This window comes from Mesoplodon bidens (genome assembly GCF_964165515.1).
Source record: "Mesoplodon bidens genome assembly, chromosome: 2".
In the NCBI taxonomy this organism is placed as follows: domain Eukaryota; kingdom Metazoa; phylum Chordata; class Mammalia; order Artiodactyla; family Ziphiidae; genus Mesoplodon; species Mesoplodon bidens.
Genome location: NC_138177.1, coordinates 133,156,225 through 133,182,663, shown reverse-complemented (window position 1 = coordinate 133,182,663; position 26,439 = coordinate 133,156,225). Strand labels below are relative to the sequence as shown.

The following is a 26,439-nucleotide window of genomic DNA, read 5'->3' as shown; positions in this document are numbered from 1 at the left end:
TAAAGAGGGAGAGAGTATGTAAATAAGTTACCTTTTCTGTTTGCTTTAAAGAGTTTCCGTTCTTGACTGCCTTTCCTTATTGACCATCTGGATCCTCTGTTCCCAAATATATATTTTTGAGGTTATGCTTTTCTGACTCCTAGTTCACCTGTTTTGGTCCACCTGTAGACTCACCCGAAAAACCTTTCTGTGATTCAGTCTTTGAATTGATGTAGATAAGAGGAATCTGAGATGATACTGCCTGTTGTAAAGGTAGGCTGGAGCGGGGAATATCAGCCATCACATCTACGCTCTCAGGAGAATGAACGTGCCATATTATATTTGATCAGTTTGTAAGTGATTCATGTAAGTGATCAGTAGATCAAAGGGATGGAACAAGTGATACCTTTCTATAAGTTACAATACTGCACAAAGAAAAAATGTTCAAACACTTCCAGAAATGATTATTATGCACTTCCTTGGAAAAACTTGCCAAATAATTGAAATATATGTTGGAAAAAAACCTGCATTAGTCTTTCATATCATAAAGTTACAATTTTAAATTAATTAGCTCTTAATTAACAGCTAATTTTACCTTTTATACATACACTGTAAAATCTATACAAGTATCAAAAAATAACTATACCTTATTCAGCTGGTAGATTAAAATCAAACACCAGCTCTCTGTTATTTTTATGGTGATGCAAGATAAGTTTAAAGCAGATTTCTAATTTACCAGTTTAGAACACTAAAAACTGATGAAGTGACTGTCTTGTTTAACTTAAAACAGAGGAATCATTCATTTTAGTTGCTACGGGTCAGCTTATACTACTATCATTACTATAATAAGGTTGAGAGTCAAACTACTGTCACTGGTATTAGCTATCCCAGTATGTAATCGTTACTTATAGACAGAAGTTATCAGGTAAAGTTTCTTCTGCAATTCTAAATCCCTTTTTTGTGTGCCTAAATGGAAAATACCTTAGAAACCAGTTTTAAGGCTTTACAAACCAGTTACCAATAATTTATTTCCACCCATTAATTTATTCATTTATTTAATTTGGGGGCTATTATCTGGGCCCATAAAGTGACTGTCAATTATGACTTTCATTTTGCTATTTTTGGAACTGTTTCTTGAATCAACTAACTTATTCTCTGCTTTTGTCAGTAAAAAAATTTTTTTAAGTCTCAGTAAAATTAGTGTAAACATTCACATATTTAATAGTACCTTTAAAATAAGCATTACTACATTTAAAATGGTTCCAAAACGAATCTATAAATGGTAATATAAATTAAAAAATACAAACTTAAAGTAAATAAATTTAACATTAGCTATGGTATAAATAATGGTAAATGTAAGTGTACCTTTGAGTCATTAAAATGTCTTAAAAAAGATAACAGCATATTACCAGAACATTAGAAACCACAGCCATGTTTCTCAAACTTCAGCGATCGCCATTTGATATTGTTTGGCCACTGCATTCTTCCATGAGTAAATTAATGCTATAATTTCCAGAATTAAGTCCCAAGTCTTTTTCAAAAGTTCTTAAATTCTTTTCACACTCAATGTTGAATACATGGCTTTTTTCAAATGAATAAAAACAAGTGCATTTATATTAGAGATCCATTTTGCGCAGGCTCATTCGACTGAAGGAATCCCTGGAGAGAAAATGAAAGGATATAGTTATAAGTAAACAATTTTTATATAATCCTGTAAAATATGTCTACATGCTTTCTGCCAATTATCTCAAAGTTTTGCCACCAAAAGCTTACTGACTTTAAAACTTTTTTGCCACCAAAGCTCTTTTAACACTTCAAGTTACATGCTCATCCTACACACTCTGCCTTATATATTCTAACTTGTAGAGTTCTCTATAGATGAGAAGTATATTATAGTATAGTAACCACTCTATCCAAGTCCATTGATCATTTATTCATTTGTCCAATAAATATATTAGATATTGTGATTAAACAAGAACTAAGGGATAATGGGAGAGATTTCAGGAAAAGATTTACTTGGGGTTATTAAAAGGCAAAATGCAAGTGTTTTACTTAAAATATTAAATTCTAAGCCTTAAATCAGTGGTTCTCAAATTTTGGGGATTTAGGTCCTTTATACACTCTTAAAAATTGAGGACCCCCAAGGAAGCTTTTGTTTATGGATTATATATTGATATTTACCATATTAGAAATTAAGAACATTTTAAATTATTTTATAAAATAACCCATTACATGTTACTGTAAACAGCACTGTTTATTAAAAGTAATTTGCAACAGTTTTAGAAGAGTGGCATTCTTACATATTTAACATCTGGCTTAATAGAAAGCTTAGATTCTTAATATCTGCTTCTGCATTCAGTCTTTTACATGGCACATAGTCTCTGGGAAACCCCACTGTACTCTCATGAGAGAATGAGCGTGAAAAAAATAATATTTGGCATTAATACGAAAATTTGTTTTGACTCAGGAACCTCCTGAAAAGGTCTGAGGGACCCCTCGCATGGGTCCCAGATTATACCGTGAGAACCACCATCTTAAAACCTCCTAAGCTTTCTGCAAAATAATATCCCAGATTTTGTAAATCAGCAAAATAAAAAGTTCAAGTTCTATGGGAATTTTATTTTCTAAGTGCTGAGAAATTAAGAGTGAAGAGGATAATTCTTCAATACTTCTTAATGTATTTTCCTTTTTCCTTAAGCTGGTTTGTTTTGCTTATCTTTCCTGCCGTTAACATTAATAGTCTCTTAAGGTTTCCAATCTCCAGGAAAGGAGAGGACAGGTACAAAGAGATCATGTTCAGCTTTGAATCTTGAAGCTTGGTTTTTTCTTGGAAAATAGCAGCCTTAAAAGAGTGTTCATCAAGAAAAAGGATTTTCTAAATTCCAAAAAACTGCCTGCAAATATTAAGAACTAAAGCTTGGAGGAATAACCATCAGAGAGGAAGGCAAAACTCAGGGTAATGGTGTAATGGAAAGCTTCCTTCAGATAGGAACAATATTGTCCGTTGAAAGGAGTTGGAGAGATTTGATGGAAGTGAGACTACCATTAGGAGACTTCCTGACTACTTCAGGGACCCAGCACCCCATCCCAGGACCTCTGACCAATGACTGTAAGACTGGTGGAGGTGGGTAGAGCAGCAAGAAGTAAGAAATTCCAAAAAGATTGAAAGGGAAGCCCAAAGTGGAGGGAACTAGTGTTGCTTCCCATCAAGAATTTCAAGAGGAAACCACCCAGGGTGTCTTGCATCACTGTAAGGATGGTGGAAGCAAATTATAATATATTCTGCCAGAGAAAGGATCTAAAACAGGCCTCCTGGTCTCCTGTTCCTGTAGATGGTCTGTCTACATGCTCCCTGTAGGGGAAAAGACATACAGCAGGCACTTGGTATACATTTTCAGAGGCCTAGAAGTACACAAATATTAGATCACTGAAGAACAGGGAATATTCTCATTTGATCAAATAGCCAGTTAAACTTTCTTCTGTAGTATATTATACTTCGCATTTACATTCCATTTATATAAGCAACTTCAAAAACCTTCCAAATATTAATTGATTAGGTAAGTACAATTTAATAGCTTCACTGCCATAATTCAAAGAAAAGGGTAGTAAAATATTGGTGCCACAACAATTCAATAGATGTATGTACATTTGGATTTCAAAATGCAAAGAAGGCAGTTTACTTTTAGCAGTTAACATGCCCTGTCCGGGATTCAGGGGTTAAAAGGAAAAATGTTAATAAGCACTGTCCTTGGAACTTCACATGCCATTTAATTTCCACAACAACCTCTTCAAGGTATTATTTTACAGAGGAGAAATCTAAAATTAGATTAAATTATCTGCTCAAGTAGAATTATGGTCAGTTGTAGAAAATTCCAAGTTACTCCCACTTCTAATTTTATTTGTCACAATTAGAAAGTGAAGAAAAATAGTGAAGTTGTCTTGATACTCAGTGGGGTTCTCTGTTTTAATACAAATCTAGAAGAACATACTCTGTACTATTTACTGTCAGGGATAAGGGAAATGAATACCTGGCTTCAAGTATATTCTAGCAAATTCTCTCATAGAAATGAGAATTTCTCTCACAGAAAGTGTGACAGGACATTAAAAGGAACAGTTCTAGGAGGCCAGACTTATGTGTGGTGTCCTGGTTAGTATGAGTTCTTAAAACAGCTTTATTATTCTCTTTATTACAGAAAGAACTGACTTTTATCTTGTAGGCTGATTCAGGTATAGATGATGCAAGGCTTACATAAGTTGAACTTGTTAGGTTTCAGAAGACAATATTTGAAATTATTTAATAAAAGTTAAATAAATTCACTTTTAAATAGTTCAAGCAGATTTCATTTTTCTGAAGATATCCAAAGTAATAGAAAAAATAAGCATACCTGTGGCAGGTAACAGGTAATACTGCCTTGTATAACTGAGGGATCTTTCTGTTTATCAGAGGCTGTAGGGCCTCTTTAAGGCGATGATAGTTTCTCTCCAGTTCCCTTTGATACTCCTTTTGATCTGGCCCAATTAAGCTCTTATTTTTTCTTAAGGCATCCTCACACCTAGGAAAAACAGTGTGTTATCAAAAGAGTTCTTCTGGCATACTTTTAGGGCATGCATATATATATGTATTCACCATGACAAGGACATTCAGTTTTTCGGTTGTATGTAAAACATCCTCTCTTGCAATTAGGTTTAAAGCAGGGAAGAGATGATCAACAGAGTTTCTTTAAAATCTAACATCCGCCTCCAGTTTTCACAATTGAAAATTATATATACTTTAATATTAAATCTGACACCCTTTTTTTCCCCACATATCACCACTAGACTAAAAGTTCTTTAAGGGATGTAACCGTACTCATTTATGTAGCAACAATGGCATCTCGTACAGTGGTTTGCCTTTATCCAAATAAATGTTTCTTAACAACTGAATAGATCTGATAATATCTTTTATCCAACTTAGATATTTAAGAAAAAATATCTGGACTCCAAAAGGTAAATGGAAAAAGCGTGTTTAAAAAAAAGTATACATATCAATACTTGTAGAATGCATCTAGAGTGATACTTAGAGGAAAACATATAGCCTTAAATGCTTATATTAAGGAAAGAAGACTAAAACTGAAGAGCTAACAAGCAACTTAAAAAGAACAGAATAAACTCAAAGTATAAGGAAGGGAATAAAATTCTAAAGTATGATAGCTCTATATTAAAAAATGCAAAAGTTAGTTGTCAGAAAAATCTAAAAAAATAGACTAAGCTCTGGCAAGAATAAATGAGAAAAGGCCAAGTATCCTCTTCTAGAAATTAAAAATGGGACATAAAGTCAAATACAGCATAAGTTCATAAAGGTACAGAGGATACTACGTATAACTTAATGCAAATAAATATGAAATTCTACTTTTCTAGATCAATTACCAAAAATATTAAGCAAAAAATATGAATAAAATTTATTAAGCAAAAATATGAATAATCCTAAAACCATCAAGTCAGTCAAATCACGAATCTACCCACAAAGAAAACATAAACATGCAAATTCTACTAAACATTCTAAGGACAGATAATCCCTTTGTAACACAACTATTCCAGAGTATATAAAAAACTATTCCAGGGTATAGGGGGAAAAAAGAACTATTCCTGAGAAGAGTTTCAAACTCATTTTTCAAGGTTGGGATACCAAAACCTAATGGGGGCTATAAGAAAATACTTGTAATTCAATCTCACCCATGAAAACAGTTGCAAAACCCCCAAACAAAATACTATGAAACTGTTCTAACACCATATTACATCCCTACTCCCCACGTACAACCCACTTGATAAAATTTAAAAATCTGTCGTGATAAACTTTTAGCATAACTACAAACAGGTAGGAACTTCTTTCACCTAGTTAAAAATATCTACAAAAACATGAAGAAAACATTATACTCAATGCCGAAAAAATTTCTTTTAGATCAGAAACCAGAAAATGATGCCCTCTATCACTATCCCCATTCAACACAGTAATGGAGGTCCTAAACATTACTGTAAGAAAGAGATTCTACAGACAAATTATTAGAATTAACAAGTGAATTTGGCAGTATTCTCATGTAAAGCATATAAAATTCAACTGCATTTCTGTATGCCAGCAAACAGAAAATATAATTTTAAAAGATACCATTAACAAAAGTATAAAAATATTAAATACCAAAGAATAAGTCAAAAGATATGTAAGGCCTCTACAAAAAAAAAAAAAAACATGCAGAAGATCTAAGTAAACGGAGAAGTATACCGTATTAATGGACTTCTTGGAAGAGTCAATTCTCTTCCAATTGATCTATAGATTCAGATTCAGGTTATTATTTGGGGTCGGGTAGAGGGAGAGACACATTGATTCTAAAATTTGAAATTTGTATCAAAAGGAAAAGGGCCAAAAGTAGTCCCTGAACAAAATGAGAGGAACTGCTCTATCATATATGGAAGTTTATTATAAAGCTGCAGTAATCAAAACACCATAATATTAGTTCAAGGAGAGATAAGTAAACAGTGGAAGAAAACAAAGATCCTAGAAACAGATGCACACAAAATGAGCACTTGATGTGTAATAGTGCAAAGCAGTGGAGAAAGGGTAATCTTTGAAATAAGCGGTGCTGGGTCAACTGCACATCCATATGGGAACAGAAAACTGACCCCTATCTTACATCATATTCAGTTACCAGTATAGACAAAAATCAAACTGATCCCTACCTTGAACCATATACAGAAATCAAATTTAAGCAGATTTTTTTAAAAAGTAAAAAGGCCTTTTTTGCCTTCTTGCCCTTTTGTTTAGGCTATATTGAATTTTAGAGATACCATTATATTGACTTTTAGAAGTCAACATAGAATGTTACTCTGACCTCAGGTAAAATATTTCTTAAGACACAAGAAGCAACAGTCATAACAGAAAAGACTGAATCATTTAACTATATTAAATTTAACAACTTCTGTTTATTTAAAAAAAAAGGTGCTAAAGCCCCAAATTCAGAGAAGGTGTCTATGATATTTACAAATGATAAAGCATTACATATCCAAGAATATGTAAATACTTTTAGAAATCCGTAAGGAAAAGAATCCAATAGGAAATGGCAAAAAAACCCAAAAAACAAACAAAAAAATAACTTGAACATACAACTTTACAGAGAGGAATAAACTTGAACATATAACTTTACATCTTGCACATGACAAGATGTCCAACCTCACTGGTAATCAGGGAAACGCAAATTTAATCCATAATCACATAATCATTTCACACCCACCAGATTGGTTAAAAACTGTCAGACAATATCAAATATTGGTGAGGTTACATAGCAATAGGAACTCTCTCAAACACTACCGGTGAGAATGTAAATCTGGCTTCACACTTTGGAAAAAGATGTGACATTATCTGGTTGAAGTAGAACCTATGAACCAACAACACTACTCTTAGGTATATAAGCCCTAGGCTATCTCTTGTACATCCAGAAGTAGGTAAAGAAATATTTGTATAGTATTCTTTGTAACTAAAAACAACAAAAAACAAAAACCAGGAGACAGCCAAGATATCCATCAACAGAAGAATGAATAAATCATGGCACATCCATACAATGAAACATATAAAATAAATAAAGCAACATTTATTATAGCAATATCTCACAAACATTAAAAATAGCAAGTCACAGAAGAATATGTACACTCCATTTATATAAAGTTAAAAAAACATGCAAAACTAAATAGTGTAATAGGGATATATTCATTTATGATAAAACTATGAAAACAATAAGGAAAATGACAAATATGGAATTCATGTAGTGGTTACCTCTGAAGGAAGGGAGGGTGATAATATCAGAAAAGGGCATGTGAGGAGGGATCTCAAAGCAATGCTAATGCTCTATTTCTTAAAAGCTGGGTGGTAGGTACATAACTTTTTTCTCCCTATTCTTTAATAGCAAATGTTATAAATACTATTTTGAATCTACTCAAGATTTAATGAAAACAAGTTTTATAAGATAAGCCCCAAAATATAAAGAGTAAATACAAGAAAAAGTGTTTATTGTTTTTAGGAATAAAAGAATGCAAACTGAAGTACCATTTAAACTGATTAACAAGAGACACCCTATTTAAATGGCATTACTTAAAGTAAGGTGTACTGTGACTAGTACACTTGCATTCTTGGCACTGTTAATATTTAGAACCTTTTTGGAATAGACTACATATTAGGGGCCAATAAAAATGTTCATGTACTTTGGCTCAGTCATCTCATGCTTAATATTTTAATTCAACAAAAGAAAAAAGATACATTTGTTAACTATACCACACTTAAATTCAACATAAATTCAGACATTTGATGAGATAATATAACTATTAGAATAACAGTTTTAACTTTAATTGAAAAATAAGAATTTAAGATAATATGTATATTATAACTGAGCTATGGTAAAATATATATGCATATTGGCATAAAAATATATACACACAAAAATTAAAAAGGCAGTATTGGCTATGACTTGTAAGGTTTATATCATGTAGTTTTGTTTTTTGCCTTTTTGTAATTTAAAAGGAGAAAACCTTCTCTGTGGTAACCCTTAAGAAGACCTGCAGACTACAGGACTTCATTACCCTATAGTAAATATACACAAAGAGGAGGACATTTGTGTTAGAATCGTAGTCACGGTAAAAATTCCAAAACAATAGCAAGAAAATAAGCATCTATTATTAAATGTCTATGACCTAAAGAAGTATGTATTGTTTCAAGATCATCTGGCTCACAAGCACAGCAGGGATATTTTGGTTCTTATTTGAAACCTCCCAAATAATAAAATTAATGCTAGAAATCAGTCCATTTAAAAAAAAATTTTTATTGGAGTATAGTTGATTTTACAAAGTTGTGTTAGTTTCAGGTATACAGCAAAGGGAATCAGTTATTCATATACATATATTGACTCTTTTTTAGATTCTTTTCCCATATAGGCCATTACAGAGTATTAAGTAGAGTTCTTCATGCTATACAGTAGGTCCTTATTAGTTATCTGTTTTATATACAGTAGTGTGTATATGTCAGTCCCAATAGAAGTCAGTCTATTCTACAAGTACAAAACAGCTTTCTTTCTTTTACTACGGCAGCTCATCTATACCATACATTAGGAGCTATGTTTCCTATAACCAAACCTATAAGATTGTCTAGCTCAATAATCAGATTATAAAATCCCAGACTTCCAATGAAGCTATCTGAAGTTTTTAAAAGACATTTACCATGTTCACGCAGGAGAAACTGACAGAAATTCATGACAGCTATTGCAGTGAGAATAAGGAACATACTGTCTCAAGAGACTTGAACAAGGTAGCATGCCTCATATTTTCCTGACGACAAAACTGATATAAAGTAAAATTATGTCTACCCCAATAAACCCTTTCAATGAATGATTTGATAAGGGAAACCACAGTTCATAATTTGATAAGAGAAACCATAATAGGGAGTCAAAGACTGGATTCTGACTATGGTTCTGATGCTGCTTTGTTAAGTGCCAAGTCATTTACTTAATGGTACACAAGGCCCTTACAATCTAATTCCAACCTACTTTCCCAGTGTTTGACTACTTGTTTTCATAGATTGCACAGTTCCAGCTTCACTAAACTATTCATCTTTCTCAGAACAGATTTTGAACTTTGCTCATGCTGGTTTGTTTGTTTGTTTGTTTTTAGCATACCCTACCCCCTCTTTTCTGCCTGAAAAACTAGTATTCATCCTTCAAGGTCCATATATAATGTTAATTCCTGTGTGAAATCTTCCCTGACATCATCAAGTAAATTATCATTCCCTCTTTTGTGCTCATAGTGTTAGTAAAGCAGGAATCAGTATCAAGTTGATGACTATTTTCCCCTATTGTTTCAAAATTTAGTATTTACTGAATACCTATTTATTACGTGCCAAGTATTATTTGTGAAGAAAAGAGTTAACAGCAGGCCTGAGCCTGCTATCCTTAGGTCCTATTTGCAAGGCTGGCCCTTGGTTACTGTCTGGGAATTTGGATTTGGGAAGGGTTCCTATCATACCCAGAAGATAAGAGTGGCTCACTGTGCCTGAACCATTTATACAAACACTATAGTTTCTGCTAAATACCTGCTTTCCTTTTGGGAGTCTGGAATTTTGGTACCTGTCAGGGAAAAGGTGCCTACATGACCAGCCTCCAATAAAAATCCTGGTTGGCACTTGAGTCTCTACTGACCTTCCCCGGTAAACAACATTTCACACATGCTGCCACAACTCTTTCCTGGAACAATTAGCACCTTCTATGTGGCTGCACTGGGAGAGGACCCTTTGAAGCCTATACCTGGTTTCCTCTAGACTTCACCCCCTGTGCCTTTTCCCTTTGCTGATTTTACTTTGCACTCTTTTACTGGAACAAATCATAACCAGGTCTACAACTACATGCTGAGTCCTGTGAGTCCTCCTAGCAAATCATCAAAACTGGGGGTGTTCTTGGGGACCCTGACACCCATGTATTATTTCACCTAATTTGCACAACCTCCCTGTGTGAGGTAAATATTATTATCCTTACTTCATACATTAGAAAACTGAGGATCATAATGATTAAGAGACCTGGAAAAGAGACATAAAATGATAAGGATAAGATCTGAACGTAAATTTTTTGCTTCCAAGTTTGCTGCTTGTATATTTTCTGAGGGAAGGGAAACAGAAACTCTCACATTGAATGTTCACAATAAATAACAGCTTTCAAGTTAACAAGTTAAATGTTAGACTAATAATAGTTTCAAGTTGAAAAAATTTCCCGAGTCTAGGCTTTTCTAATCTTTAAAATTTAAAACATGGCATTACATACAGTACTGGGGGGCAGGGATATATATACATAAGGAATAGTAAGTTATACACAGACAACCTCTCATTGTGAACCATTTTCCTATAGTTTCTCTTTTCAATAGTCCCTGAAGACTCTCACATCAAACTGTGTATTGGACAGTCTCAATTTGAATATCTTTATGTAGGAAACCTTGAATACCTTTTAGTAAAATCTTTGAAGCAGAGTCGCAATTTATTATGATGTCTGAAGAGCTTTGGGTCACTGGGTATTTCAGACAGGAAAACCTGGGCAACTTCCAAAGGCCCCTGTAAAAAAAGAAAATAAAAAGTGTGTTTTTGTTTTCTATATATTCACAGAGATAGAATTTGCCAAAACCATTTTTCTTAGCACTAAGCTTGATACATATATGTCTATGCCTATATTAAAACTTTTCAGAGATGGATTCTGATAATACATTTTTAGTTTTTCCTTATGTCAAATCTATATTCTTGCCCACAGCAGTGAACTTATTAGTTCATATTTCAAAGAAAAAGAGTAGGAGCTAAAGGACTGACTCTTGTATTCATTAATGTATTCTGCCTTATATTTTTTATATTCTTAAATTTATCCTAGATATAAAAGTTGTCAGGCTACTGACAATCAGTTGTGAGTCCACTGATTATTAGACACTTGATTTTACTAAAACAGCTTCCCTCAGCATTCCAAATGTGTTCCTAATACTGCGAATTAAAGGTGATCTTTTCTAAGTTATGTCATTTGGAAGTAAAACCTCCAAATCACGGATACTTTTAGGAGGTAAAGGTCTTAAAATCTTCATTTCAGTTTTGGCAGGGCGTTTTTTGGCTTCATTTCTTTAACCCCAAAAAAGGTAAGATATATTACATGAAATCTTACTTGAAGCTTTTTTGGATTTTCCCTTACCTTGGACTATTCACTAATCATCAGCAAAAGAAGCTGAATGAACCCATTACAAGGAGATAATGGGGATGGCTTCTAATCTGCATATGACAAAACAACAATATCTTGTGTACGTACATTATTCAAATTTTCAAAATGATTTCACACTACTTATTTACTATTCTCAGCTCACTGTGAAGGAGACCTGGAGAAGATAACATCAGGGAGTATCTAAGAGAGTAGATACACACACATGCATGTAACACGTAGCTCTGAAAATGAGCCCTTCTTTTTAGACCACATTCTTTCAGTACAAGCTTTTAAAGGAAAGGCCATTTTGAGTGAAATCTATCCCTTCTTAATAGAATGTTTCAGAACAGATAGTTAGAAAAACAGGCAGTATAAAAGGCAGGTGTGAAAATTTTTAATAATTGAGATTATACTAAAAATTTTGTTTTTCAGTTTAACTTTTGCAACTACTTCTAACATATTTTCACTTGCTTTGACACTTATTTGTGATCCCTGTAAAATATAATAATGAAATCATTCAAAATTCCATTTATAACTTAAATCGCACAGTATTAGCAAATGCTCCAACCTGATTCACTGTTGTGCCTACAGATCCCTGGAGTACCATCTGAAGCATTTTGGGGTCTGCTGGATCCTGATGTGTTGCAAATGCCAACTCCTGAGTTTTTTTCTGCATGTCTTCAATAGCAACTTCAATTGGTGTTAAGATGATCTGGGTCAAATAACATCTATTAGGTCAGTGTATTGATTGAAAAATATTTAGTGAGCTTTATATACAATCAATTAAAATAAGAAAAAAGTGGTGACCAATTGTAAACTATTATCTAATAATAAAATTCCAAAATTTGGATCACTAAATGAAAAATAAAAAAATCAACCCTTTAAAGCATAAGCGAAGGGTGAATTAGGGACTTAGAAAAGAAGCTGAAAATTAATGACTTAAAAATGGGTAAAGTTCTAGTATCTTACCACGTGAGGAATGATACACAATGCTATATCCACATTGTTTTCACATGGCTCCAATGTATTTGCTCCACTAATTCTATTTTCCTATTTGGAGACTTACCTCCTCTTTGTGAGTGACATTGACCCTTGTCTTAATATAAGGAAAGGCATGAGAAGTAGTCAGAATGGTCTTCCGTTTGAATTGTTCATGAAGTTCCCCATGGGCACGGCCATCTAAAGTGAAGGGTGTACAGTACATGAAACGACGAAGATTATAATTTTTGTCAAAATATGTGATTCTGTCCTTCATCTCATATGTGTCAAAGTATGGCTCCACGTAGGTAATCTGAATATATGCCTGGGAAAGGAAAAAGTCCTTCATTTCCATTGTGAAATCATCATTCAGTCTTTCCCCAAAAAAATCAGTCTCAAAGATATACCTATGTGCCATTACAGTCTAATCAACCATACCTTGTTAGGATCTAATTTACACTTGTCTACAGGATTAGAATCCTTGATTACTTCAACCACATCCTCTCCAAATCTTTCTCCATAAAATCCCTAAAATAAGAAAAAGAAATCTTTCACATGAAGTTAACAGTAGCAGAAAATAGAGGAGGGAGACTCCTGAGCAAAATCGGGCCATTTAGTAAGTTCTTGTACAACCATGTCAATAATTACAAAATAATAATTATTTGCATTCACAAAAGTTAAATTTAGTCTATCAAATTAGCATGGCCTTAGTCCATACTTATTTGATATTACTGCCATTTACTCATTTTAAATAACACAAAATACAAAAAAAAAAAATTTCACCACTGAAAATACAGCATTCCACAAGAGGTCCTCAAAAAAAACCAAAAAGGGAATAGAAAGCAGAGACAAAAGAAATTCATTATACTTGATGTATAGGATATTAACTTTTATTGAGTTTGATGTAGCCTAATTTCTTACAGTCAATGAGCAAACATTCATTTTTCTGAATGATTAATGTAATGTTCAAGAATTTTCAAATAAAAGCATTGACTTGTTGAAGTTTTGTAAAAGTTCAGATTTTGAAAAGGTAACCCTGGGTCAAGAACATACTGACTTTTCCATATGACACTGAGTAGCAGCATGGCCAAAGGATGGAGCTATTCAAAAGGAAAAATTAAATCTCAATCCTCAAAGGAGAACAGCCACTCCTCCCCCTAAGATAATTTTTATGACTCAGTATTTCCCAAGGCTTACTTAATAGGCTCTTGAAAAACAAAAAGTCCAGCTTAAACAAATTTATGGAAGTTGAGCCCTGTGAAATCACCAATAAGAATACAACATTGAGAAATTAACATCAGCTGAGAATAAAAACTAGCCTAGAGCACTACTTCTCAAACTCCTATGTCTATATAAATAATCTGGGGATCTTGTTAAAATGCAGATTTTGATTCAGATGGTCTGGGGTAAGGTCTGAGATTCTGCATTTCAAACAATCTCCCAGGTGATGTCAATAAAGATTCTGTCCATGGACCACACTTGGAGAACCAAGAATAGAGAAAAGTTGGAAAGGATAACTATAGCAGAAAAGATTGGTTAGTTTCATAAACATTAAAATTAATTATTTATTGTGAAAATTAAGTAGCTGCATAAAGGTTAAGGGATTCTAAGCAGTGTTTTTAAAGTATAATTTCAAGCTTTTAAGTTCTAAAGATTATCTCACTGGGAATCAGTTATGCCAAAAAGATAATGCGCTTGGGTCAGAAATACCTTGGGGTTCTAATTCTAGTTCCATGCTTATTAATACCTTATACCTTTTTCAAAATGTGGATAATACTATACATTTCTCCACAAATCACAGTAATTCTGAAAGATATAGGATTTCTAAAATGTGTGAAAATACACCCTCAAAAAAATCAAGTTAATAATATTATTTTACTGTTGCCATAAAAGATTTGAAAAATTCAAAAGACTATACTGTACCTATCAAAAATCCTTATACTCTAAAGGAGTAGTTTATTTGGCAGGATCTGGCTTATTAAATGATTAGATCTGGATCTGAAAGTCTATTCACCACAGAAAATACAAATTAAAGATGACATTTTGTGAACCACCACAGCATTCACCTCCAATCTGTGAGATATCTCTGCAAGTTTGGTTATTGCAGGCTCCTTGTAAACAAATTCCTGTTCATCCAAATCCCCGAACTTGGTTCCATAAAAACCAACACGAAAATAGGTGCCAAACATCCGCTTACCATCCTAGGTGTAGGAAAATAAAGAAACTTTAATACAAAGTCTTTTTGTTTTACACATGTCGTTTAGATTGCTATGGTATAAAATTCTCAAAACACTGCAAAAGTTTTAATTCAAAACTACAGTATTTTATTATTTTTCAAATGAAAGTAAAAACAAAGTAATCTTTCTTTTTTTCATTATTTCTAATAAATAACATTGTGCAATTAGGGCTTTTACCGAATCATATATGGCATATGTTTTTCAGGGACTGTACCAAGTGATGTCCTCACATAGGTCTATGTTTTTTTTTTTAATGTCCATACAATTGAGATAAATTAACTCATTTTCCTTATTGCAAGAAAAGTTGCTTGGTATCAAACAAACTGTTCTAATTATCCTGAAATTAGAGCATACTAAAGTTAAATTTAAAAACAACACTAATGTTTTTAGTTACCATTAGCCTTTATATTATCTCTTTACATATATTAAATGAGATCGTAAAAGTTAGGAGCCAAGTATAGCACCTGGCACAGAGCAGACGGTCAGTAAATGTCAAGACCATCCAGAAGCACTGAAGCAAAATATTTATAATTAGTATCCCTCTGCTGGTAAAAATATTGATATGTGGAAGAGTAATTAAAAATGGAATAGAAAGAAAAAAATGTATAAATGAAAGATAAAAAGAAAAAAAAATTTGAGAAGAGTTGGTTTTCTAAAGTCCCCAAACCACCCACTGCATACATTAACCACACATTCATCCCAAGTACAATGTACACTAAGGTCACCTGAACTCTTACATAGCACATTTGAAAACAGATTCCCTCAATAAAGATAAAATACTTGGAAGCTTTCTATGCAATTCTTACAATTTAGATACAAAGATGTTTCAGAAGGATTTTGGGGTAGCGCCCATATACACAGCCATACATGAGTGTTTATATACCTCTGAATTCTCTTTAAGCCTAGTAAGTTTGATACTTATTTTTCCTATATTGACTTCTTACTGCAAAGGCAAAAGGGTATGTAAAATAAGTTACAAATGAAACAGATAATAAAGCAAAATGGGAAATTCTGATCCTCAATTTTCCAGCCTTATAATAATAATTAAAAAAATACAGTGACTAAAAATATCCCCCCCCTTTTTTTTTTTGCGGTACGCGGGCCTCTCCTGCTGCGGAGCACAGGCTCCGGACGCGCAGGCTCAGCGGCCATGGCTCAAGGGCCCAGCCGCTCCGCGGCATGTGGGATCTTCCCGGACCGGGGCACGAACCCGTGTCCCCTGCATTGGCAGGCGGACTCTCAACCACTGCGCCACCAGGGAAGCCCCCATATCGCCACATTTTTGTCCAGAAGAAATACAGTTTTAAAGAAAAATGTCTTTGAGCTAAAGAAACTTGAGGTTGTTAATAAAAAAATTTTTTTTCAGTCGCTTCAAAATTTAACAAACATAAAAATTAACTGATTTCTATAGCAAATGAAATCTCTCTAGAGATTCAGTGTATTCACTGAATTTGACTGAAATGTATTCAATCAAAATTTTGATTAAAACCATCAATAAGCCAATGGAACAATATAATAATAGCAAATTCTGATATAATCAAGAAATGAAGACCCCACTACCTGGAAAATAAAAAAGGCATTTGAGAAAATTAACAATTTGTGATTGTTTTTTTCCAAAAATGCCATAAATGTACATATTTATTTATTTTTTAAAACCACAAATATTAAAATTTGTTATTCTGGCTGTATTCCCCTCAGAGTGTCCCAATTTAAAACCCTATTCTAAATCTTCAATATTATGATCTTTTAAATATTTGAAGACTGCTGTCAGAACTTGTTTCCCTTAAACTTTCCAGTTCTCAATCATCTTCATATGATAGGAATTACTATGCTGTTTTCATTTTATTAGTTTTTCAATGCCACCTTTTAAAGTGTGGTATCCCAGAAATAAACACAATATTGTTGATGTGATCTGATCAGTGTAGAGATCAGTGGGCTCACTGCCTCCCTGGATGTCGACTTAAATTTTATTAATGCAGCTTAAAACTGAACTAGCTACTGAGCAGCCATTTTAAACTCTTATTTACTTTCTCATACTGACATTCAGTTCAAGAAAAAAAATTATTGAGTGCTTATAATGTGTTAGCCACTGTTCATCCTCAGGAATAGGAAAATAAAAATAAATAAGACTTACCTCCCCAAGAGAGTAAAAAATGTATTCAAATAATTACAATACAAAGGGTTATATGCTATAATAAAAAGTGTATTGAGAAAGGAAAGATAAATCTTGTTAGAGCCAGGTCACAAAAGAGGTGACACACAGGCAGGATTCTACAAGTTAAAAGAATGGCTAAGTGGATATGGGAGGGAAGGAAAGGAAAAAAAGATAAGAAGTCATTAAACAGAATGTATGTGAGGGAAACCATTCATCCATTCACATATTTATTGAATGCCTACTATGTGTCAGCAAACTGTTCTAGACATTGGTGATAAATCAGTGAACAAAACAGAGTGGTCAGGGCAGGTGTCACAAAAAGGTGACATCTGAGCAAAGATGTGAAGGAGGTGTGAGAGTTAATCATGTGGATCTTCTGGGGCAAGTGCATTCCAGGCAGAGGAAAGAGGCAGTGCAAAGGTCCTAGGACAGGTGCCTACCTCATGTGTTTGAAGAATAGGAAGGTGGCCAGAGTGGCTGAAGCAGAGTGTGCAAGAGGGAGAAGATCAGTGGAGATAAGATCAGATAGGAGTTACTGGAATTGAAAATGAATGTGTGTGTAGTGGCGTGGGGGAGGGAACAGTGATTAAATTTATTTTCAACTTACAAAGAGTTCTCTAGTGTAAAACCATTGACTCTATCATGTTCATGAAAGACTAATCATATAGCTGTACCTTCAAGAAAAACATCACTTCATCTTATTTTCTCTTCAGAGTTTTGGACCATGGGATGATACTCATTTTTCCTTTGAATTAAAAAAAAGTATACTTTCCTACAATCTAGCCTATATTTTTCTAGCATTACCTTCCTTTAATGTCATGAATTCTTTCTGAACTTCCCATCATTCCCACACTCCAATTTATTCTTCCTTAGCAGTTCTACTTACTGGGTCCACCATCTTGTATTTGATGAAACTACGTCCCAGACAAGGAAATCCATCTACTCATCTATCCATGTCTCTAGTGGGTGAAATTGCTTATGACAATTATCTTAAGTCTTTTCTAGTTTTATCTTTATTTAGCAGGAAACATTCAGTTGGGCTAGTTGTATATTTCCACAATGACGTCACTTCTAAAACTTCTTTCATCTTCACCCATAGCTCTCCATTATGCTTCTGACTCCATGTTGGATCTTTTACTTTAACCTTTGCTTTTTGTTGCTCTTGTTATTATAATCATACATAATGGCCTGCCTCAAGGAACCCTGACCCTCTGCATGAATGTTAAACTGAAGTACCTCTGTTCAGTTCACAGGGAGACAATCTGACCCTGCCCACCTGTGAATGGCTGCAGAAAAGAAATTAACACATGCCCTCCCTGATGCTGGCCAAGCCAGGAGGTATTTTGCAAAACTAATGGCCTTTTCACTTTACTTCATCACCTCCTCCCCCTCTCTGTTCTATAAAAGAAACTGGCATCCAGACCCTGATAAGATGGTTTTTGGGGACACAGGTCCACCATCTTCTCGGTCTGCCGGCTTTCCAAATAAAGTCGCTATTCCTTGCCTCAACACCTCGTCTCCCGATTTACTGGCTTGTTGTGTGGCAAGCAGAGTGAGCTTGGACTTGGTAACACCTCCTTCAAGTTAACTGACTGCCAGATAGGCATACCAGTATTTCACACAGTGGTAATCTCCTTCTCTTCTATTAGATTTATTCCTCTTAAAGAACATATACTTTTATCAGTTTATTTAATCACAGATCTCGACCTGGGAACATAACACCTCTTAGATTTCACAGCTAAATTGTGTTCAGATTTCAAGTAACAGTAATGATAATAATGATGATGATGATATAACAACAACAATAAAAAAAATAATCTCCAACATTTTTAAAGTACTTACTATGTGCTAGACACTGGTTATCCACTTTACATGAGTTCTGTCAATTCTTATCACGACTACGAGATACCATTTTTTTTACCCTCTTTTTATAGATGAGGAAAAGTAACTTGCCCTAGGTCACACTGCTAGTCAGCGGCAGAGCTGAGAGTTAAATCCCAATATATCTGACACCCGAGTCCAAGCTCTTAATTAAGCTATTTAATCCCCATATTCTACATACTGGTATACAAACACTAGAACAGAAGTATGATCTCTGAGCCATCTTTCGCTTCTCTGATGCTTTCCTTGAGAACTTTTGAGGATTTCCTTGAGTAACTGTTTGAGAATTACTGGGTATCTCCCTCACTATATTTTGTCTTCCTCTATATTACAACACTGTCCTCTACTGTAATTGTTACTGCATGTTTGCATCTCCTTCCTGTAAACTTCAGTATGAAAATTAGGTTGGTGGTTTACCTACCAGATATATTCTTCTGATATATCCTACTGCATTTCTTATCAGAAGTTCAATTTTAACCATTATATGTTCCAGTCCAGAAAAAAACAAATCATGTCCAGTATCATCTACAAAGTAAATGTTTGCTGTCTGTATCTTTTTCTCATCAAAAGTAACATAAAGGGCAAACCTAACCAGTGGTACAGCATTATCAGGTGCTCAGTCATGGGTCTATACCAATTATTAGGGAGTCACCAAGTATCAGAAAGTACCTCCTCACAGAGAAGTTCTTCTCACTTTCCCTAATTTCCTTAACTTTCTTCATATCTAACTTCACATCTTCACCTTTCCTGAGGTAAACAGTCATGGATGTTTTATACCTACACTGGTCTAGTTTCTTCTTTAGAGTGTCACATTTTTCCACTCAACTACTTGTTGTAAAAGTGCTTGTTTTGACTATGCTCTTGGAATTATTTTCATGCCCTTCTTTCAGCCCCCCACTCCCCAATCACCTATTAAAATTTGCTGTTTCTCATTCTGCTCTTTTACTGGCTTGGATGAGTTAATTTATCTCACGCAGCTTTAGCGTGGATTAAAGCATATAAAAATTCAACAGAAGCCACTGCACCAGAACTACAGCTAGTATTTCTCAGCATATAAAAACCAAAATATTGGATGGACATGAATATGGACATACTCATGTCCATCCAATACAACAAGAGTTATGATACAGTTATTTTGCATGCTTCAATCTCATAAATTAGGGTACCCCACTTTTCTTTAGTGACTTAGTAGAGAGAATTCAGCTTAAAAAAGCTAAGCCCACCTTCTCAAGTCTTTCTGGAGACTATAATATACGCCTACTACGGTGGTGATATTTCCCCTAGGATGGTGAAATATGTTGTAATCTTTTAAGGAAAAAAAATGGAGACAGTATTATGTGACTATGTTATCAATGGTTGGGGAATGACTGTTCTAAAAAATATAAACTTGCATTAATCTACTTCTGAATACAAATTGTTCACTATTTGATAAATGGATAAATGTATCTTTTAAAATAAAATATATAGACACAAAATATGAAATGGCTGTAAGTCTCTATATAGAAATTCAATATTTCTCTTTTTTCTAAAAATAATTTTAAAATGCAATCATAAGAGAGAAATTATTAAACACACTTTATTTCCTATTATTTTAAGAAAAATAAATGGGCTTGAGAAAAGAGAAAATAAAGGTAAATACTAAACAGTCATTAAGATACTGGAATTGGCAGATCACCATTATTTAAGAAGGGTTCATGATTTGTTATTTTGAATGGTAAATACTTTACCAAATTGCTAAATATCAAGTTTTAGAGTTATCTTTTACACACACACACACAAACCCACACACACAGTCCTAAAAAGCTTTGCCAACTCAAATAATTTGTACCAAATCAAGGAGCACAGTAAAAAATGAAATACAATGCTAATATATAAGCCCAGATAGCGTTCCTCTAAGTCAGGGAGGGGGTATCAATTCAAAGAGCCTTTCTACAGTGTATCAGTTATCCTTATTGGATCTCAATCCAGTGAGAGTTCTTTGAGAATACTAGGAAATTAGCTAGGAAACATAGCTTTTAGAAAAAATGAAATTACTGAAGTTTTCCCAGAGTCAAAAAGAAAAATATTCACAAGATAGGAACTTACCACAATAGACAATAGTAAAAGTAGGGAGTAGGGTCAGCAACCAGGGGCAAGAGAGAAGAGAAAACAGAAGCATTTTAATTAGGGAAATTTCAAAACAAATAAGCAGCAAATGGTAGCAAACATATTTTTAAAATGCAAGCATCCATTTAAGTTTTACAAGGGAAAAGCAAAAAACAAACGTGCAACAATTTTAGAAGCTACAAAGCTAAGGGTCCAGTGAAAGGTAGTGACAAGAATATAAACAAGAAAATAAAGTCTGTGCGACTTTTACCATGCAATAAACATGATGACAGAATATTAATATCATAACCAGTGAAAATTATACCTTTCAGGGGTCGATTTAGCATCAAGCAGACTAGTAATAAACTGCTCAGAGGTTTCAATGTATCTTCTTTTATCTACTTTTCACCTACTTCCATTTCATGTTAGGAAATCCATAAAGAACTTTATCACTCATAGATAACCATGTAAAGTCTCTTTATATAAGTCTTAATTGAGCCACAAAAATGAGAGGTACTATACTAGGTATTAATAAGGTCACACACATTTAATCTGGAGAACTAAGGTAGATGTAACTGTACTGGCTTCATCTGAAGAAAAATGAAAGGTGGCAACTAATTCAGAAATGGAAGAGAATGCAATAGTAACACTTATTCTGAAGGTTTCTAGTTGGATCTCAAAACAAGGATTGAAATGCAAAACCAAACAGAGAAAGCCTAAGCTGTTTAATCAACATAAACCTGACTACAAAGTGAGAGGCAAAGCAGAAAACTTTACAAATATACTTAGCTTTAAATAAACCTGGTTTATTAATACCTTGTTTTATACCTCATCAAAATAAATTATTTTGTAGAATTTTAAATTTTATAGAATTCTTTCCTTTACAGAAGGATTTAAAACAAAGGCAATCAATTCTTCCTGGCAATTTTCAGGTAAGATTTAACTTATATATAACTTCATGAGCCTAACGACTCCATAAAAGGAAGCACACATAGTCTTCATCGAACACTAATTATCAAACATTGTCAGAATATGAGGTCAAATTAAATTTCCAGTTGTCTCAATCTCTTTATCCCTCCCTCCAACAAAATTCAAATGACAAAAGTGAATTTCTTTCCTCAGTAGTGCTTATACTCAAGGTTAAGTGACTCAAGATCAAATTAACACATTCTTTCATCTATTCTAAGATGCACATTTCTGGCCCATATTTTAGTATCTCTGTAGTTGGCATTCATCTTTTGACTGATAGAATGTTGTAGTTTAATACACAGGGTATTTTTTTTTTCTTTGTTTCTTAAAGGCATGGAAAGTAATGGGATGTCTTACAATTGATGGCATCTTAGATCAGATGAAATATTTTTTATTTACACCTCTGAGCAATAACATATAAATCGACCTCTGTAAAATGAGGTGAAACAATATGGTTAAAAAAAGAAATTTGTGTGTAAATGTTGATGAAAGAAAATGCTTCAAAGGATAAAAACAAACTAAGTGATGACAAAGTGGCTCATTTACCAAAGAATCTCATTAGTGTAACATATGGATTTCCATGCACTGCCTACAACCTCTTAATAATAAATTTCTTAACATAACTTACAGTATTTTAACAAAATTTCTTTGGTTAATGAATTCAGTTGACAGCAGACAGCAACAGAATGCCCACAGCTAGCACATGTGGGCAAAGCATTGGCATAAGAAATCTGATCAAATCAATCTATTAGTGTCTTTAACTAACTAAAACATTACCTACCTCCCAGCCAGTACTCTGTATAATAAAAAGTAAAAAAAGGGCAAAGTCATAAAAAAAAAAACTGTTTAAAAAGAACAAAAAAAAGCCAAAGGAAGTTCAGTAGTGTAAGGCACCATATACCATAAATTCTTCTTCGTATAGAAAACACCAGGGTACTTTTAACACCATATTCCTTCACTTAAGACCTGTGATAATATTATAAATTCCTTGTTCAAAACCTAGAAGCTAAAATTTCACCTTTTAAAACTTTAATAAGTGAAAAGTACAAATTTGGGGGAAAGAAAGCCAACTACTTGTTTCATTTGTGTCTAAATTAGATCACTAACTAATGTGAGCTGCACTTCACTGAAGTACCACAGGTAAATTGGAATAGACATTGAAATTTCACTCAAATGTCTTTGATACAAATGGATGAAAGTTTCTTGGAAGCTACTAGCTCTAGATGTTCCGGACCTGATGTGTAATTTGCAATTTATAGCTCTGGAAGCTGGGATGAGATTTCCTTAACAGTATATGTACAACTGATTATAAAAAGACCCAACTGTTGTGATCAAGAATCCTAATGATCTTTTGCAACTTCAACATTTTAGTAATGATAATAAAATTCTGGCTTAACAGTATAGTGGCCCTATTTAAGACTTAAAAATTTTCAGATTATATCAATTCATCCAGAACAGCTTAGTCCATGGCAAGAAAGAGGAGGTCAAGTTGATAGACAATAAAGTAGGACTAATACCGAACGAAAAAGTGGAAAACCAGTACTCCACTTCCTTCTTTGATGATGGCAGTAGCAGACAACAGCATGGGTAGCACAGGGAAGGGAAGAGAAAAGTGGAGAAAGAGGAGCCTTGACAGGATACTTCAGAGTATTTCAATGGAGCCAGTGACTCAAGCTTCAGGGAAATCAACTGCTGGTAGTCTACCTCATTTCTAAACCAAGTTTATTTTAATTTTAATTTTAGTGATAATATGTGGACTCTATGAACTATAAACAAGTACTGAAGTCATACTATTATAACTGAATAAACATGACAACCATTTATTCATTATTTTCACTAAACATTATTTTCATATTAGAAATATGTCAAAGGATGATTGAATAAAAATATATGGGAAAAATAGTTAAAAGTTCAGTTGAAATCATTAAAAATGTTAGGAGTTTATTAAACTTTCACATCATTTAATAAAAAGTTAAACATAAAAACTTTTTTGGCAGCAAATGAATAGAAATCAACTTAAAAATCAGATTCATAACTATAACCCACACTGTGAAACAGAAAATAACTCACAATTTAAAAAAATTTAGCAACTAGTAATAATTCAAAAAAAGTGAAGGAAAAAAAGAGAAGCTACGTGGAAAGATTATGATGATCATAATCTACTTTAGGTAAATTCAGTTTTGTTAATGAGTCTTGCTTTTGGCCATGAACCATCATTTTGACACTGTTCGTTTGTAACCTCATTAGAATGGTCATTTCATGAGATCTAGTTTGACATTAGTACAAAGCAACACTAATGCTTGTAGACAGTTTTCTCCATTTATACTGAAGCTAGAAAGTACAATCATTACCTGATGAACAATTTTGCTGAATGCTTCTTGAAGTTTACCATGAATCGTGGACAGTTTCTTTGCATCCCGATTAGCTTCATGAATAGGAATAAGTACTTTGTAAACCTCGTTAACTGCTTCATACATGCCAGCCTATAAGAATAATAAGATATTGCTTTCTTTTACATCAATAAGAAAGTGAATTACAATTTATGAACTCACAATATTTCTACTAAGACAATACTACTGTTTTCCAACAGGACATAAAACAAACACTACTAATTTTTAATTTGATTAAGGCCTAAAAAAATAATTTTGCACAACGTAATATTATCTCTTCTAGATAGATGAATGGATATGTATGCATGTGTGTTTGTGTCTGTGCATTTAAAATACACACACATAGGACTTCCCTGGTGGCGCGGTGGTTGGGAGTCCGCCTGCCGATGCAGGGGACACGGGTTCGTGCCCTGGTCCGGGAAGATCCCACATGCCACGGAGCGGCTGTGCTTGTGAGCCATGGCTGCTGAGCCTGCGCGTTCGGAGCCTGTGCTCCGCAATGGAAGAGGCCACAACAGTGAGAGGCCCGCGTACCGCCAAAAAAAAAAAAAAAAAAAATACACACACATAATATATGCATATTTATATTTCTATATAATTTGGATTGGACATTTTGCTTTTATCTACCCAGTAATTACTTAACTAAAATAAATGTGTGTATGTGTGTGTCCTCATATACGCACATAAACTTTTGCAGAAACTAATTCTGAGCAGAGGAATAAAAGAAACCCAATTATTACATTGGTCACAGATACACAAATATCAGATAACCTGTGGCCTCCTAGGACACTAAAATTATTAACTTTTCCAAAATATTAAATTGGCACAGGAAATCTTATTGGAACTCTCCTATGGAAAAATCACTGACTTTTAACAAAACATAAGAAGGTTCTGAACCACCAGATTTTATTCAAATAGGGGATAGTTGGTCAGTAGGTGGCCAAGGGTTGCTCTGGTTATAATCAGAGTAAGGGACAAAATGTGTTTACACTGCTACCCACTCTCTTGCCTTTAGTAATGGATTGATGGCTGTAGTGAAGGAAAGGAGAGATATTTTCCAAGAGCCACTGAGTTCCCACTGCCTCATACATCAGCAAATATTATTTTCCCAAGGAAAACATATGGTTCTCATATTTTCTAGTCAGTTCACAGGAGTATATTTAAGCAACATGTAGCTGTAATAGTAAAGTACATTTAGTGTAACTAAAATGCCCAGTAATTATTTTACTTAATATTAAATAGATTAATTGAAAAAGAATGAAATTCACAATTATATGCTCTTGCAAAATATAGGCTTCTGTAATATAGGCCACTGTACCCCAATCTAAATTCACTGCTGTGAATTATTAAAATTAAACACATATACACAGAGAATGTATATTTATTAAAATATTCCATTAATACCAAAAAACTTTTTTTCCCTGCTAGTTCAGATCACTTAAACTGAAACTCAAGGAACAGAGATCTGGGGTAGGAATCAGGACAATCAAGGTCTTCAAAAACAAGAAATTTTAAAGTGGACCAATGCCTAACGTTCTTTGAATCTCAGAATCATTATTAAATGAATTGCTTCTAAGTGCCAGTAATGATAAGAGGATGATAATAGCAAGCACATTAAAACTTACTTGGAGCCAGGCACTGTGATAAGCACTTTACATAGGTTAACTCATTTAACCCTGATAACATTCCTTGAAGTAGGTACTATTATTTGATGCATTTAATGGTTAAGAAAAGTGAGGCACCGGTAGGTTGAGTAACTTGTGCCTGAAGTGATTTAACTACTAAGGCAGCAGAGCCAGGATCTGAATTCTGACTGTATGCCTTCTAAATCTATACCCATAACCAATATATTTCTGGGGAGGGTTAAGGCCAGGAGAAGCAATAAACAATTCCTAATAATAGTACAATGGGGAAGGTGGGAAACACTGTATATTACATCAAGCTTCCCTTTTACCTTAACATGAACCTCACTGTCTCCCAAACCTTGGTGCTGGGATACTAAACACTCAGCAGAAAACTCACAGAAAGTAGGTGAC

General features: G+C 33.9%; 1 protein-coding gene across 5 annotated transcripts in view; it reads right to left on the bottom strand.

Annotated features, from left to right (window-relative positions):
- Positions 1-1,176: 1,176 nt before the first annotated feature.
- Positions 1,177-26,439, bottom strand: part of DOCK7 (dedicator of cytokinesis 7) — a 200,521-nt gene continuing 175,258 nt past the window's right edge. For 3 of the 5 annotated variants that reach the window (XM_081224735.1, XM_081224739.1, XM_081224737.1), the window contains 9 exons: positions 24,365-24,496; positions 22,795-22,809; positions 14,753-14,878; positions 13,125-13,214; positions 12,775-13,011; positions 12,277-12,420; positions 10,980-11,086; positions 4,365-4,532; positions 1,177-1,638 (listed from right to left, as the gene is read on the bottom strand). In XM_081224735.1, coding sequence (XP_081080861.1) covers positions 1,596-1,638; positions 4,365-4,532; positions 10,980-11,086; positions 12,277-12,420; positions 12,775-13,011; positions 13,125-13,214; positions 14,753-14,878; positions 22,795-22,809; positions 24,365-24,496 — 1,062 coding nt within the window. In that variant the 3' untranslated portion in view covers positions 1,177-1,595. Of the gene's footprint in view, positions 1,639-4,364; positions 4,533-10,979; positions 11,087-12,276; positions 12,421-12,774; positions 13,012-13,124; positions 13,215-14,752; positions 14,888-22,794; positions 22,810-24,364; positions 24,497-26,439 lie in introns of all 5 variants that reach the window. The other 2 variants (XM_081224736.1, XM_081224738.1) reach the window with 1 other exon arrangement.